Source organism: Miscanthus floridulus, chromosome 7 (genome assembly GCF_019320115.1).
Source record: "Miscanthus floridulus cultivar M001 chromosome 7, ASM1932011v1, whole genome shotgun sequence".
Lineage (NCBI taxonomy): Eukaryota > Viridiplantae > Streptophyta > Magnoliopsida > Poales > Poaceae > Miscanthus > Miscanthus floridulus.
The window spans coordinates 85,721,923-85,736,823 of record NC_089586.1 but is presented as its reverse complement, the minus strand read 5'-3'; the positions used below and the strand labels follow the sequence as shown (position 1 = coordinate 85,736,823).

Genomic DNA, 14,901 nt, shown 5'->3' with positions numbered 1-14,901 from the left:
AATGGCCACCGATCTGCCTGAGGTGCAGGGCTGGAAACCGATCTGCCATGGAGTCATCATTATGCCAGGCGTCATACCAAAAAGAGGTCTCCTCCCATCGCCGATGTCCACCGTGGTGACAGCTTTGTATGCCTGCGCATCAGAGTTTGTGACGCTGGTTGAGCGTGCAGTGTAATTTTAAGCTCGAGCGATTGCTTCACCAATTTCAACCCTGAGATTATGTTGCCTCGCGTAATAATCACTCAAAATAGTTACCCTTCCTAAAAGAACTAACATAGTTATAAATGATGTACGTAAATTTTGTTCAGGCTGTAAGTATGCAAATGAAATTAGCACAAAAATTTGACACCAAGGTCCATGTACAAACTACAAAATCTAAGCTACAAAATCTGGGCCAATTGCTAAGCTACAAAGCTTGGGCCAAAAATGAAAGCCGACCCAAAAATGAATAAAGAAAAAGATGAATGTATTTGGATCTGTAAATAAACTGAATAATTTACATAACTTTCCGCGCCGTTAGTTGCCGAGATGAGACCAAGATATCTCTTGTGTATATATTTGTGAGGGCAAAAAGCAGCAAAACGAAGACTACTTGGGCGCTCACTATTCCGAAATGGCTAATGCTGTTGCCAATCTCCATCCAACTACCGGTATTCCGTACCTGTGGGTAAAATGAACAGGAATATTCAGTACATTATTTTTTGTTGAAGCAGGAAGTCCACATTGAATACATAAGGCTAATGTACATCAGAAAATGAAATACAAAACAACTTGGTGCAGTTACAGCTTCAAATTTTCCAATGATGCAATCACACAGAGCCCTGTTCGCTTGAACTTATCAGCCGTACCGTTTCAGCGAAATAACAGTATTTTTCTCCCACAACAGATCAGCATCAGCATCAGCATCAGCCGTTTTTCCTGCCAGCCGAACAGGGCCAACAGCTAGTTTGCTACTTTACTCTGTTAGCATATAGCAAACTATGGCGTCCAGGACGTGGCAAACCAAACAAAATTAACCCACTAATGGACAAAATTGAAAGAACAATTATATAGCAACTAAATATGGTCAAGGCCATGGAGCATGTCTTTTTTCTTAAATGTAAAATGCATGAAATTAGGTTATGAATTATAGAAGGGAAAAGGTGTACATACCAGGAAAAAGAAATGAATAGTCATTACATCTGAAAGCAGTATTACAAGAAAATAACAGCCCAGTCGTGGGATGCGGACAACCTTGGTAATCGCACTAAACGTACATCTGCAGTTGTCACCAAGGTCAGCTTAATGAAAAGTAGCATCAAGTTCAACGCAAATTAAAAGAATATACATAATTAAGGTAAGGTGTTATAGAAAAATGTCCAAAGACCTAACGTTTGGGGGAAAACCTCATCTTTACATTTATTTGTTATAGCTTGTTAACCTAAGCATGAACTGCCTTTTTTTTTGAGAATGCAAGAACTGCCAAATTAATCTTGAAGTTGCTCAACAGATAACTATGCGGAGAGTATATAGACAGTCTATATAGAGATATCAAAATGAACATTAAATTACAAATGGATTGTTGCCTATTTTTATCTTTCTATAGCAGAAGATGACCTAATTTGTGACAAGAACTTTCATTAAAGACTTACATGACAAGCATGAACGGAATGAACAACTTAAAGATAAGAAGTCCTGCCATAAGAAATGGCTGCCAAGAGAAAAGAGAAAAACATTAGTGTCTATAATAATAATAAGTAAAAGGGTCATTCAGAGAAATATAACATATAAACTTACACTAAATACTGTAATGAATCTGTACACAGACGAGATCTCAAAGCTTGCAATACTTGCAAAATTACCAGTACCAAAGAAGGCGACATTAAATAAGATCACCTGCAAAACAGAAAGATACCATTAGTTACACTATTATGTTTTCTGCTAAAACTACAACAAAAGTGCTCTTAGTTTCTATTGATAATAAATGATTGGATATTTACAAACAAAATACATATATGCATATAGTGGAAATATGGAATATAATGCAAGTATGAAGATAGCAATACATTCTGAAAAGAAAAAATTGTCAGCACGAGACGAGTATCCAATACATGCATTCATCGTAGTTTCTTGTTACATGTTATCCAAAATTATTGAATGTATAACCATATGGAAGCAGGAAGCATTTTTTTGGTTATAAATATACCAAAGGGCGCCTAGCTCAAACGGTTAGGTGACCCAGCGGCACTCCTCAGGTCCTGGGTTCGACTCCCCGTGGGAGCGGATTTCAGGCTGAGGTTAAAAAAATCCCCTCGCCCGTCCCCATGTGCCAAAGCGCAGTGGAAGTCCCCGGCCCGGTTCTCACAGGGTGACGGCACCTCCTGTGTCAGGATGGGGGCGGGGGTTCGGGGGTTTTCTCGATCTGTGTGAGAAGATCCTTCTTCTTAAACGGAAAACCCGGGGGCCGTCATAACCCCCCGCAGGTCGAGTTTTTTTTTAAATATACCAATATCATTTCCTTGTGAAACTAAATACGTTTGTGCATAAAGTTCTCAGAGTCCGACTTCACATATTCTACAAAACTTCTTCAGAAATCAGAATAGAGGGAGTAGCTTCGATTGGTCATCCCTATTTCAAATGATTTAGCATCTTTGCATAATTAATCCTGGAGGATTATCTAGAGTGAATATAATCTAAAGCCTACTCTGCCATATAAAAAATAATGCATTGTATCCAAGAGCTTCCACACCTCTATAGTCCATAAGACAAATGGAAATTGTCAGACTTACAAATAACAGAGGGATTCTTAAATCAGATAGTCGTAGGTGCCTTTCTTCATAGCCAAAAACCGAGTCATCCGCAAGGCTTCTGCGACGTGCAGAACCACTTTCTGAGCGATACAGGTTGGCAGATTCCACAAATATCCATCCAATGAGTACCATTGCAAAAGCGCTATAGAAAACTGCTTCATAGCTGTGAAGATTTAACAAAATTTGAACAATCATTTTCATGTTAAGAGCTCAGGCACAGCAAAAAGAAAATGATGTATAAACTACAGCAGAAGGTAACAGCATACCCAATAGAAAGCAGCAGAAATGGAGGAGCAAAACCCAAGAATATAGATGTAAGACGGGATAGAACACTAGGTAGTGAGAAAAGAGGTAGCACCATAGCAACACCTGCAAAATATATGACATGTTAAAACAGTAGAACCATAAAGCTCACAAGTTCAGGATGAACAATCAAACAGGATGAACAGTTGAACACTAGGCTTGGCTTAAAAAAGAATGTCATATTTAAAGGGCACAACAAGATTTCCAATGGACAAAGCCCCAAAATGACGTAGACCTGTTAAAGTTTAGAATGTTTCCACCTGGGGCTACAGGCTTAACAGGTATTCCCCAATCCCCAGAGGCCAGAAGCGGGGACCAATTTTCCATTTTGCATATTTTCTCTGCACAGTTATTTCTCTGAATGTGTGCCAGTACAACTCACTTTATATTTCCATTAAAAAAACAGTAACCAAAAAGAGGCTATGAATTGTAGGATAGGAAAATTATTATTTTATATCCTTTTCATAATTCAGTGGATGATACATTTATTACAACAATATCAGCCAACTTTACAGGCCATTGATCGTATTCAGAAGGTTTCAGAAAAACGGCTGTGTGTGGAGCCCAAACTGATTTTAGAAAATATGGTTATCAGTATTCAGTACTGTAACCAACCTTTATCAACATATTTCATTATAGAACAAAAGGCAAAGAACCAGAGCTCCAATTACAAATATACATAAGGATGCTAAGGGAAAGATCCATCAGAAATACAAGAAAAGCATTTTAAGGACCTTGAACATTTTTTATTCATTTTATTTACTACCACTCAATATTGTTTTTTTGAAAGAGCTACCACTCAATATTGTGAGTTTTTTAAGCCCAGGCAAAGGATTAAATCAAGGCGGCAAGGCCACAGTTCAAAAATTGCCAAATAAGACCCAGTGTCATTCTTGCCACTCAAGTCCAACCATTGGTGGACCTTAGAGGTCCTAACCACGGAGCACGAAGTCCCAAAACACATAGCTCCCCTTGGGGAATCCTGTAAATATTTACCTAAGTCCATCAGTCCTTGGCAGACCATACATTTGCTCCAAGACGCAGGCCTCTAAGTAGAAAAGTAAATGTCTGGGCTTGAGTAGCTCCTGGCCCAGTGGGTCTGTAAAACTCACTTGGACAAGATGTATTGTTGAACCAGACAAAACAAGAAGTGTTAAAACCAAAAACAGATCAAGAACCTAAACTATAAGACGAGTAAGCTCCGCCAGACCCTTGGATTGATGCAAACATAAGCATGTGTACGTAGACTTACTACATACAAAGGCTAGCTGTGTGTAGGCCTGTAGGGTTTAGACTAGTAAGTTGTCGCTTTATAGTTAAAAGAAGACACGATGTATAAACAAATCAGATATCACCATAAAACTGAAAGAGAGGATCCAATGACACTGTAGACAATTAACAACACAAATAACAAATCAGTGACTTACCAGCTACAGACCAATTGATCAACTGGTGCAGTGAGTGCAATTCTCTGTTCTGGGACCGATGTGAGGTAGATAGCCACACCATTATCGAAGATATTGCAACTAAAATAACCTAAAACATGATAAACGGTTGAAAACAATGTCTCAAACTTGAACTTCCAAGAAAGAAATGCCAACCACAGGATATAACTATTTGAGTTCTGCACCTGAATAAAATACAGTTTAAAGGATTGAGGATCCTGTTTATTTGCTCGAGTGAGATATAGCCAAAAGCTGGAACTATTCGATTTAATCCATCTTGAAGCTAATCCAATAAGTATTATGAGCCCTCCACTAAAAATTCTGCATATAAAGAATTCATCAGACTAAAAGCTACAAGGAAACAACCAATTAAACAATATTTGATAACATCTAGATGGCTAGCAGATTCTTAAGAAATCATGAATGACACATAACAGCATTAAACGGTATTACTATATATATGTAACAGCTTGTTCTCTACTGGCACAGGTTAAAGTGTAAGGGGAAAAATGCATGAATCCTGTCAGCTTGTTCTCTACTGGCACAGGATAAAGTGTAAGGGAAAAAATGCATGAATCCTGTCAGCGAAAGAAGCATACACCAAGTTGATGTTTTCTGGAATTTCAGCTGGCATCAAAGTGAATACAGACAGGAACCAGCAAGCAAGCCATATGTATATCGCAAGTGCAGGGCTAGCTTGAATAAACAAGGCTACATAAGTTGAACCGAGTATCCCGAGGACCAAGAAGCACCACGTATAAACTTTCCTATCAAAGAAGCTCATAACCTGCCCACAAGTATCAAATTTCACATCAAATCTCATGAAGTCTTAAAATGATTGCTGTGTCAACAAGTGGGTACATACCAGAAACTCCAATACAAGCAGTGCAACAACTGAACTGGTCAGGACATCAAAAATGTACTTGAAGGGCTTATTAGCTAGTTCTCTCCATACGGCCTTCAAAAATTCAAAGTTTTGTACAATTCTTGTCCAAAGGAATATTGTCATAAATACATAAGCATGGTAAAGAAGTGGTAATTTCTCTAGAAGTAGTATAATGGATGACAAACCCATAAAGAAACATCCACCAATGTAAACCTGAAACCAGAGGAGATAAAATCAAATCGTCTTAACTATGTCACCATGCAGTTCAGCATGAAATTAATGGAGTAGTTGTCAAATTTTGATGAGCAACTTTGATTGCACTAAAATTAATAGTGTTAAGACTCATCTACTGTAGGCCCATATGGCCCATGAGGCTCTATATATATACATAGCTATCCCTCTATTGGGACTATCTTCTGAGATCCCCAAGGTTAGTAACATGGTACCAAAGCCAACGACCATGGTTAGGGTTAGACTAATCTAATCCACCAACGATCCATTTTTTTCCCGCATGGGATTGGGATCTCATCTGTTTTGTCGGTGCAGCACATCATCGCCCCGTCCGCCTATCTCCGTTGAAGCCATCGCTGCATCGGCAATCTGCTACGTTCGGTTCGGCTGCATCATCCGCGGGAGCTTGTTCTCGGCCGATTGCGCGCGCATCCGCGCTGTCGATTGTCCACGTGCCCGTCCGCGCCGTCGGCTCGGGCATCTGCTCGCACGTCCGTGCCCGTCCGCACGGGGCCGTCCGCCTGGTTGTCCGCCCTTCGTCTGCGTGCTGTCGGAGTCGTGCCCTTTCGTCCGCCCCCGCTCGCGCGGTCTCCCGTCGGAGTCGTGCCCTTCCGCCCGCGCGGCCTGGTCGTCTCTGCTCAGCTGTGTGCCAGAGGAGGTGCTGGTGTTCTCTACTTCTCTGCGGTCTGCTCTGCTGAGGTCTGCTCTCCTGTTGGCTGTCTGCTCTGTTCTACTTCTGTGCTGTGGTGCCATTGGTCTCTTGGAATTACAGAGGTCTGTATCGGTGTTGCTTGTGGTGTGTTGGAACTCAGAATAATGGGTTCTGATATCACTGGATTTGTCTCTATAGCTGCTGCCTCTGATAATATTACTCCTCAGTCTTGGATTTTGGATTCAGGGGCTTCTTTCCATGTCACATCAAACAAGAATCACCTGATTGACTGCAAGCAAATTGTTGATGGTTCGACAATACACACAGCTGATGGTACATCTTGTCCTGTTACTCATGAGGGCATTTTTTCTTCTCCTCATTTTCATGTACCTGATATCTCTTTAGTCCCTCAACTATCCATGAATTTGTTATCTGTTGGACAAATAACTGATATGAACTGTTTTGTTGGTTTTGATGAATCATCATGTTTTATTCAAGACCATGGCACTGGCCGTGTGATTGGGACCGGTAATCGTCATAGAGATTCTTCTAGCCTTTATGTTTTGGACAATTTACATCTCCCTTCCTCCTCTGCTCGTGTGTCATCAGCTGTGTCCCCATCCACCTCATGTTTTGCCAAATGGCATCATCGTCTTGGACACTTATGTGGATCTCGCTTGTCCACTCTTGTTCATCAAGGATGTTTGGGGCATGTTTCTGTTGACTCTACTTTTCATTGTAAGGGTTGCAAGCTTGGCAAACAGATACAACTTCCATATTCTTCTAGTGCGTCTCATTCTGTTAGACCATTTGACCTTATTCATTCAGATGTATGGGGTCCAGCACCTTTTGCTACCAAGGGTAGTCACAAGTATTATGTTATTTTTATTGATGATCATTCTCGCTGCACATGGATTTATTTCATGAAACATCGATCTCAGTTGTATTCTATTTACCAATCCTTTGTTCGCATGGTTCATACACAGTTTTCTACTGCTATTAGAGTTTTTCGCTCTGACTCTGGTGGTGAGTATTTGTCTGATGCTTTTCGCCAATTTTTGTCCTCAGAAGGTACTCTTCCTCAGCTCTCGTGTCCTGGCGCTCACGCTCAAAACGGTGTTGCTAAACGTAAACATCGTCATCTCATAGAAACAGCTCGCACACTTTTGATTGCCTCCCTTGTTCCTTCACATTTCTGGGGAGAGGCTGTTTCCACATTTGTTTATCTTATTAACAGACAACCATCATCTAAATTGTCTGGCAAGTCTCCTGGTGAAGTTCTTTTTGGAACTCCTCCAAGCTATGATCATCTTCGTGTTTTTGGATGCTTATGCTATTTCTGCTTGCACCTCGTGAGCGAACTAAGCTGACTGCTCAGTCGGTTGAATGTGTTTTCCTGGGATATAGTCCTGAGCACAAGGGTTATCGTTGTTATGATCCTTCTTCCCGTCGCATGCGTATCTCTCGTGATGTAACTTTTGTTGAGGACCGTCCTTTCTTTTATAGCTCCACTACAAAGTCATCATATGCTCCTACAGAGTCCACATCTTTTATGTCCCTTCCCCCTATTCCCATCAGGGATGATGTTGTTCCATCGTTTGTCTCCGCCATCCACCACTACTCTTGCACCTCCTCCACCCATTCATGTTCCTTCTCCACCTTCCCCATCCATTACAGTCATTCCTGATCCACCAACTCCGCCTCCCCCATCGCCTCCACCTCCGCCACCTCACTCTTTTTCCAAACCACCTATCACACAAGTTTTCCATCGTCGTCCCAAAGACCCTCCTGCTGTTCCATCTAGTTCCCCCACCCCCACCTTGGTCAACCCTGATGAGCTCGATGTTGATGTTTCTAATAATAATATTGATGAGTTACATATGGCTTCTGATGAGTTACAGGTTGCACCATGATATAATCTTCGAGACCGCAGTACTATTCATCCTGAAGAGAAGTATGGGTTTCCCCATGTAGTCTTGTTTATCTCACTGTCACCAGACCTGATATTGCTCATGCAGTCCATATTTTGAGTCAGTTTGTGTGTGCCCCTACTTCAGTTCATTTTGGTCACTTCGTGTGCTACAATACTTACGGGGGACATCATCTCGCTGTTTATTCTATGCTCGTGATTGTCCACTTCAGCTTCATGCTTACTCGGACTCCACTTGGGCAAGTGACCCGACAGATCGTCGTTCCATAACTGGGTATTGTATTCTTCTTGGCTCTTCTCCTATTGCCTGGAAGTCCAAGAAACAAGCCGCTGTATCTCGTTCTAGTACAGAGGCCGAACTTCGAGCACTTGCCACTACTACTGCAGAAATTGTATGGCTTCGATGGTTGTTGGCTGATTTTGGGATTTCTTGTGCTGCCGCCACACCTCTTCTTTGTGATAACACTGGAGCCATCCAGATTGCCAATGATCCTGTGAAGCACGAACTTACAAAGCATATTGGTGTTGATGCCTTCTTTACTCGGTCTCGTTGTCATCAACACACCATTGATCTATAGTATGTGCCCTCAGAGCTGCAATTGGCTGACTTCTTCACTAAGGCACAAACTCGAGAGCAACATCAACTGCACTTGCTCAAACTCAATGCTTTAGATCCTCCGCTTCCACCTTGAGTTTGAAGGGGGGTGTTAAGACTCATCTACTGTAGGCCCATATGGCCCATGAGGCTCTATATATATACATAGCTATCCCTCTATTGGGACTATCTTCTGAGATCCCCAAGGTTAGTAACAAATAGTATGTAGCCCTAATTCTATCCAATGACTATGCTTTATATGCAGAATCAAACCTTTGGATTCTACGATATCTGCTCCAAAGGCAAAAAAACAAATTTCTGGGAAAAATGCAAACAGAAAAATATAATGAGCTTGAACAAAGCACATATTGGCTGCAATCTAGATTGAGTAAAACAAAAACACAAGCATATGATTTTGTAACACATAAAAAAATAGACATAAATTTGATAAGGAAAGAGTGGAAAGATACCATACTTTCATGGAGGTATTCCTAGGATACAATTGAGCCCTCTTGAGAAGAATTGCAGGAAATGATGTATAAGACTGTAGCACATGTATAATGAGGTTCACCATCCATCCAATATATCCAAGGGTAATTGTAGTCATTAACATGAACCAATCATATGTTTGGAAATAATGAAGACCAGCAAGAGCCAGCCTTCGGAGCTCCTCAGATTGCTCCATGGCAGTTTCATAGTCCCTTCCAGATATAAGATCCTCAATCTGACTGAGCACTAGAGAAAAGTTTGCCAGTGGCTTAAAAGGTTTGAAGTAGAGTGAACTGGATTCCTTCAGCTCTGAGATCGATAAGGGAAGACATGCTTAGGAGTAACAGTATGATTTATTGTTTAATTTGGTCGTCTTGGTCATCATAAATTTGCATTAGGAAAAAAAAAGGAAATTGAATGGCACGATGAGATTCATCAGCCTACTGCTATGGGTGACTCCAATAATAGATCAACAATGATGCCTCTAGCACCCATTCACACTACCACACTACAAGCTTAGAAGCATGGAGTAGGAAAATTTTGAAGTTCAAGTATGTAGCAAAAATTGTTTTGAAAGGATACGTGACTTTCGGAGAAACTGGTTAAGAATTTGCTTTGTATTGGCCAGAACAGCTTCAACTTCATCAGCCTGTATAAATATAGGGAATAAACTTTAACAAGCAGTGTTGAGCCAAGCGCAATAGATTTTTTGCATAGAGTACAGTTATTGTCAGACCTTGCTTAGTTTCAAATAAGGAGTAGGTAAGCTCCCCACAGAGTTCATCGGGCATGGCAACCCCACAAGTGTAGCCTGCAAAAGTTGTGAAAATTTGAGAAAAGAAAAAGGGTTTACTTAAGAAAACTATATGGAACTGAAGAACTGAATATGTGGTTGCACATGGAGATTTTCAAGCCACCATTAGGGGAGCTATGTCAGCCTGGTTGACATCTACTCTTTCAAAGCCTTCAAGGGCCCAGTCTTTTGGAGTGGGTGTATCATGTTTGTGGTCATCTACAAACCGAAAGCCATCATCAGGTTTCTCTGTATAAGCCAGGAACTTTGGGCTTCTAATTCCAGCACCCCATGCTACAAGAGGAGTATCTGTATTTGAAGGGTGTCCGTCTCCATGGCTTCCTGTAGGTAGCAGTGCTTTATCAGGCATCATAATAAAGGAGTAATATATAGTACTAACCTAATAGTAATATACTACCAAGTTAACCAATAAAAATGAAGCCTTTGCAATTAGTAATAGCCTAATGGGTCAACAACCCTCATCCTTGTGATCGACCCAAGACAGCATTGCATAAACCATAAAGTGCAAGTGTGCAACTAAATTTAGTGCGCTAGAAAGCATTACATGCCAGGATTGGATTTGTCAATACAACTAAAGAATGTGGCTGCCTAGGCGCTACGGAGCATAACATGAGTAACCTTGTAGGTAGGTAATGCAACTAATCCATTACTGCAACCAATAAGCCATTCATTTTGGGAAGCTGCTGATTAGGGGATACTTTCCACATCTATATGCATAGTTTTGCAGAGGAATAGTCTTTTTTTATTTCTGTATTTTTGCTAAGGTGTGAAGAGATTTTTTTTTTCGCGAACGTGCCCATGCACGTGTTTCATTAAGAGGGAAGAGTTTTACAGCACTTTGGCAGCCACAGGCGAGATACCCGGAATTACCAAAGAGGTGGAGAACACAAAATCAGGCCAGGCAGACATACAGACGTATACTTATAGCAATTACATGGTACTAAAATTTGCGACGAAACACCGAAGGGCTAGCTCATCCATCCACCTAGGCTAAGAAGACCGACGGGGCCTCGTACCCGCACTGCAACCCAGTCATTTCCCCCATTGACGATCGTCATTGTCAAGGTGGGAAGAGATAGATGTGGGGAATGGTATTATGGTAGTATTCAAATCTAATTTAACTCCCAAAGTTTCAAGCTCATCAGTTTTACAGTTTCCTGGTGGTGACAACTGAGATGCCACACTCTCCCAGAAAAACATAACCAGCCAGTTGCCTCCGACATCCTGGACCCTGGCAAGGAATCTAGTCTAGCTCTAAAAACTATATAAACATGAGCAGCAAAAAAATATATTTGTGAAACCATTTGGTGTATAACTTACCTTTGTCACTCATTCCATGATCTGCAGTAAACACATAAGCTGTTTGATTGTCATTGAAGTAGTTCTCCATGAGATTGTACATACTTTCAGCTATTTGATCAACAACCTTGACATTGTTCAGATAGATGCTTGAATAGGGTCGGTGTGCATGGCCATTGGTATCACAACCCAGCAAGTGCAGAAATATAACCAACTTATCTTGTAGGAGTAACTGCCTCAATTTAACATCATCAAAAGACCTGTTGATAAGACCTTGAAACTGGTCAAATGACCAATGATCCAGAAATGATGCATCTGCAATCAAGGTCTCTGACAAAGTAAAAAACATGATTCCAAAAGGAAAATAAATTGCAAAAGCAGAGGATTGATTATTTAGACTCTGTGATGTTGAGTCGATAATGTTTTCTTTGAAGAGGGGCACATCCTTCATGTATTTAAAGAGGAAACAGACTTATTTATACAATTTGCCTCAGAACAGATTTATTAGTTACGAATTAACCTGCACATCTGTAAAATCATTATAGTAGTTGTGATTTGTGGTAAAAAAAGCTCAGACCAAGAGTAAGAAAATAATTTCAAAGATAATTTATATATATAATCCTTCTGCAGGATGAACTTTTAGACTAATATCAATATTTCAGGAAGAAAGGATGTGCAGTATGAGAAATCACAAAGTTATCTAGTCCATCGAGAAAAGCACAATGTGATTCCATGAATACAACAATACTGGTAAGGCAGTTACAAAAATACAATATCATAATAATGGCTTAAGCTTCAGGAAGCTACATGTACTGCCAATAAATCTGACCTGTTGCAAAGTCTTCATATTCATGGGGATAAGTGCCCCAAGTACTGTGAGGTAGGTTACTGCAGAATATAGGAACAATATCTGGACTTCCAAATGAGATAGTGTGCCGACTCTGGTTGAATACAGAATCAAACTCAACAGGATTGGCCTTCCATCCTGCCAAATACAATACTCACTATTTCAGCATATAACACTTGTTTAATTTAACTAAGCAATATTAACCATGTGCAGGATGTCAGTTATACACATTTCTCTCAGCTATAAAATACTGGCACTAAGCACTATAATTCAGTACACGTTTTTTGGTTAACAACCATGAGGGTATGAGTACAGCTAATACTAGTTCAGTAGCAACAACTACTAAAAATGGCAAAGCAATGCAATTACACATTAAAAGTGCAGCATACTTGAAAATTAAAGTAAACTGAAAGACTTGTGAAAACATTGCATCAAATTGAATCACGAACAGTCTGCAGTGGTACACTAGAACTAGCACCGGGGCAGCGCACCTTTGGTGACAGCACTGGGGTCCTCGTAGAAGCCAGCGATGAGGGAGACATGACCCGGCCTGGACTCGGTAGGCGGGCGCGCGTGGCTGACTCCCCACCGTCCCTTCTCCTCGATCACGCCGCGCAGGAACGGCACTCTGTATCTCCCCCGCTCGTCCGGCTCGAAGAACTTGTCCGCCCTGAGCCCGTCCGCTGCACGCACCAAAAGCCCCCAGCCAAATTACACACCCAACATCGAGCCGAAGCTTAATGAGACGGGATCGGAGGATCAAGGGGACACACCGACGAGGAGGACGAGGCGCTTGGCGGGGGCCGCCGAGAGGTGGGGCGGCACGGGATCCATGCCGTGCACGATGGGGGACTTGAAGTAGATGTCGAAGATGCTGAGCATGTACACGGCGTGGAGCGCGACGCCGAGTACGACCAGCCACCGCTCGCGCCGCCGCGTGGAGGCGGACGGCGAGTGCAGCTCCGTCTGCTGGCGCGGCCGGCCGGCCATCGCGAGTGACGGAGCGCCGGCCGAGCCGTGGAGGTGGGCGGTGGTGGATCTCGGTTCTGGAGGGAAGGGCTGGAGCTGGGTCGAGCGCGAAGGCGAATGCGTCGTAAAGACTGACGGATTGACAGGACCGGACACGCCTGGAGTGGGTGCACGGATCCAGAGTTTTATCAAAGAGCAAAGTGCATACCCGATCCTTATACTTGTTGGGACGTGTCACTCCGGCCCATAAACTCCCAAAATGACTAATTTAGTCCATAATCTCTGTTTGTGTGTCGCTCAAGTCCGTAATGGTGCTAACCGAGTGTTAGTCCGTGGTTATATTTGCAGATCACCCCTCAGATTGGCATAGAAAGAAAATATCCTCATTCGCTCTTGTTCTTGGACACCGGCGCCACATCTTTCGTCGTCGCCGCCGCCGCCGCCGCATCTTGGCGAGCGCGAGGCTGAGGCCGCTGAGGGCGAGCGCGGACGAGGAGCAGCCTATCACCGTCGGGGGCTGCGTCCAGGAAGCGCGCCGGCTGGGTGCCCGCCGCGGCCAGGTCCATCGCTGTCAAGCGGTGGCCGGCGACCTGTTCGCGATTCCTGTACGGGCTGGTGAAGGTGCTGCCGCTGGAGCAGATGCACGCCAAGGGCTGCTGCGTTTGGTTCAGATTTACTGCTGTGTTTGGTTCAGAGCTCAATTGTACTTGTGTTGTTATTTGTACTTCTGTTGAAGCCAAGAAAGGAGCAATTGCTGCTGCGTTTTTTAGGAATTGGTTCAGAGATCATATATGTGAATCCTGTTTTGGGATGTTTTTTTGCTTTTAGTAGGATGTAAGAATGGCACATGTACAGTTTGATGAATAAAATTTGGTTAAAATGTGAGTGCCAATTGCCTGTGCAAAAAAAAATCACTGATTTGAAATCTGATTGCCAATTGCCTGTGCAAAAAAAATCTGAGTGCATAATCCAGCAATTGTTTTGACTCAAAGAGATGCATTTCATAACACTGGCAAAAGGTGCAACATCCATGTTTTGTATTGACTGAAAGAGATGCATTTCATAACACTGACAAAAGGTGCAACATCCAGCAATGGAAAAGGTCTAAACAAACTAACAGTTTATCATATTCAAAAGATTATCTTTGCTAAATTTTCTACAGACTTCTTGGGCTCTGCTCCATGTCATTCAGGAGTTGTTAGCTACTGCTCTCTTTTTTGGCTTGGAGTTCTTTGCAGGTGCTTCATTTCCATCCTTGGAGCTTGGTCCTGTGGCTTTCCTCTTCCTACCTGCAGCTGCCTTTCCTGCCTTTGTGCATGTGGTTAGTGGTGCAGGTCTTGCTACAGGTGGATTGGAGCAAATGAAGGCACTATCTGGCAATGGCCCCTGAGGCTGAGATAGTGATGTAGAGTGAGACCCCTGCAGCAAATAAATATGCAATTGTGTCATGGACTCAGTCTGGCCTTCTTGTAATAAATATGCAATTGTGCCAGCAAATAAATATGCAATTATGTCAGCAAATAAATAAGTGGTTTAAATATGCAATTGTAAAAAAAGGGCGTACCCAGTGCACTGTGCAGGGTCTGGGGAAGGGTGTCAGTGGCAAGCATTACCCTCGCCTGTGCAATGCGAGGAGACAGCAAATAAATATG

The 14,901-nt window shown here is 42.3% G+C and overlaps 1 protein-coding gene across 1 annotated transcript; it reads right to left on the bottom strand.

Annotated features, from left to right (window-relative positions):
* Positions 1-318: 318 nt before the first annotated feature.
* Positions 319-14,129, bottom strand: LOC136467221 (uncharacterized). Its single transcript, XM_066465821.1, has 18 exons — positions 13,054-14,129; positions 12,772-12,963; positions 12,263-12,418; positions 11,455-11,748; positions 10,238-10,455; positions 10,057-10,131; positions 9,903-9,969; positions 9,307-9,629; positions 5,403-5,636; positions 5,137-5,324; positions 4,723-4,858; positions 4,520-4,628; positions 3,056-3,158; positions 2,769-2,952; positions 1,777-1,875; positions 1,632-1,690; positions 1,153-1,258; positions 319-661 (listed from the first exon to the last, which is right to left on the bottom strand). Exons 1-18 carry the CDS (start codon positions 13,268-13,270, stop codon positions 497-499), a joined length of 2,925 nt encoding a protein of 974 aa, XP_066321918.1. The 5' UTR covers positions 13,271-14,129; the 3' UTR covers positions 319-496.
* Positions 14,130-14,901: the final 772 nt, after the last annotated feature.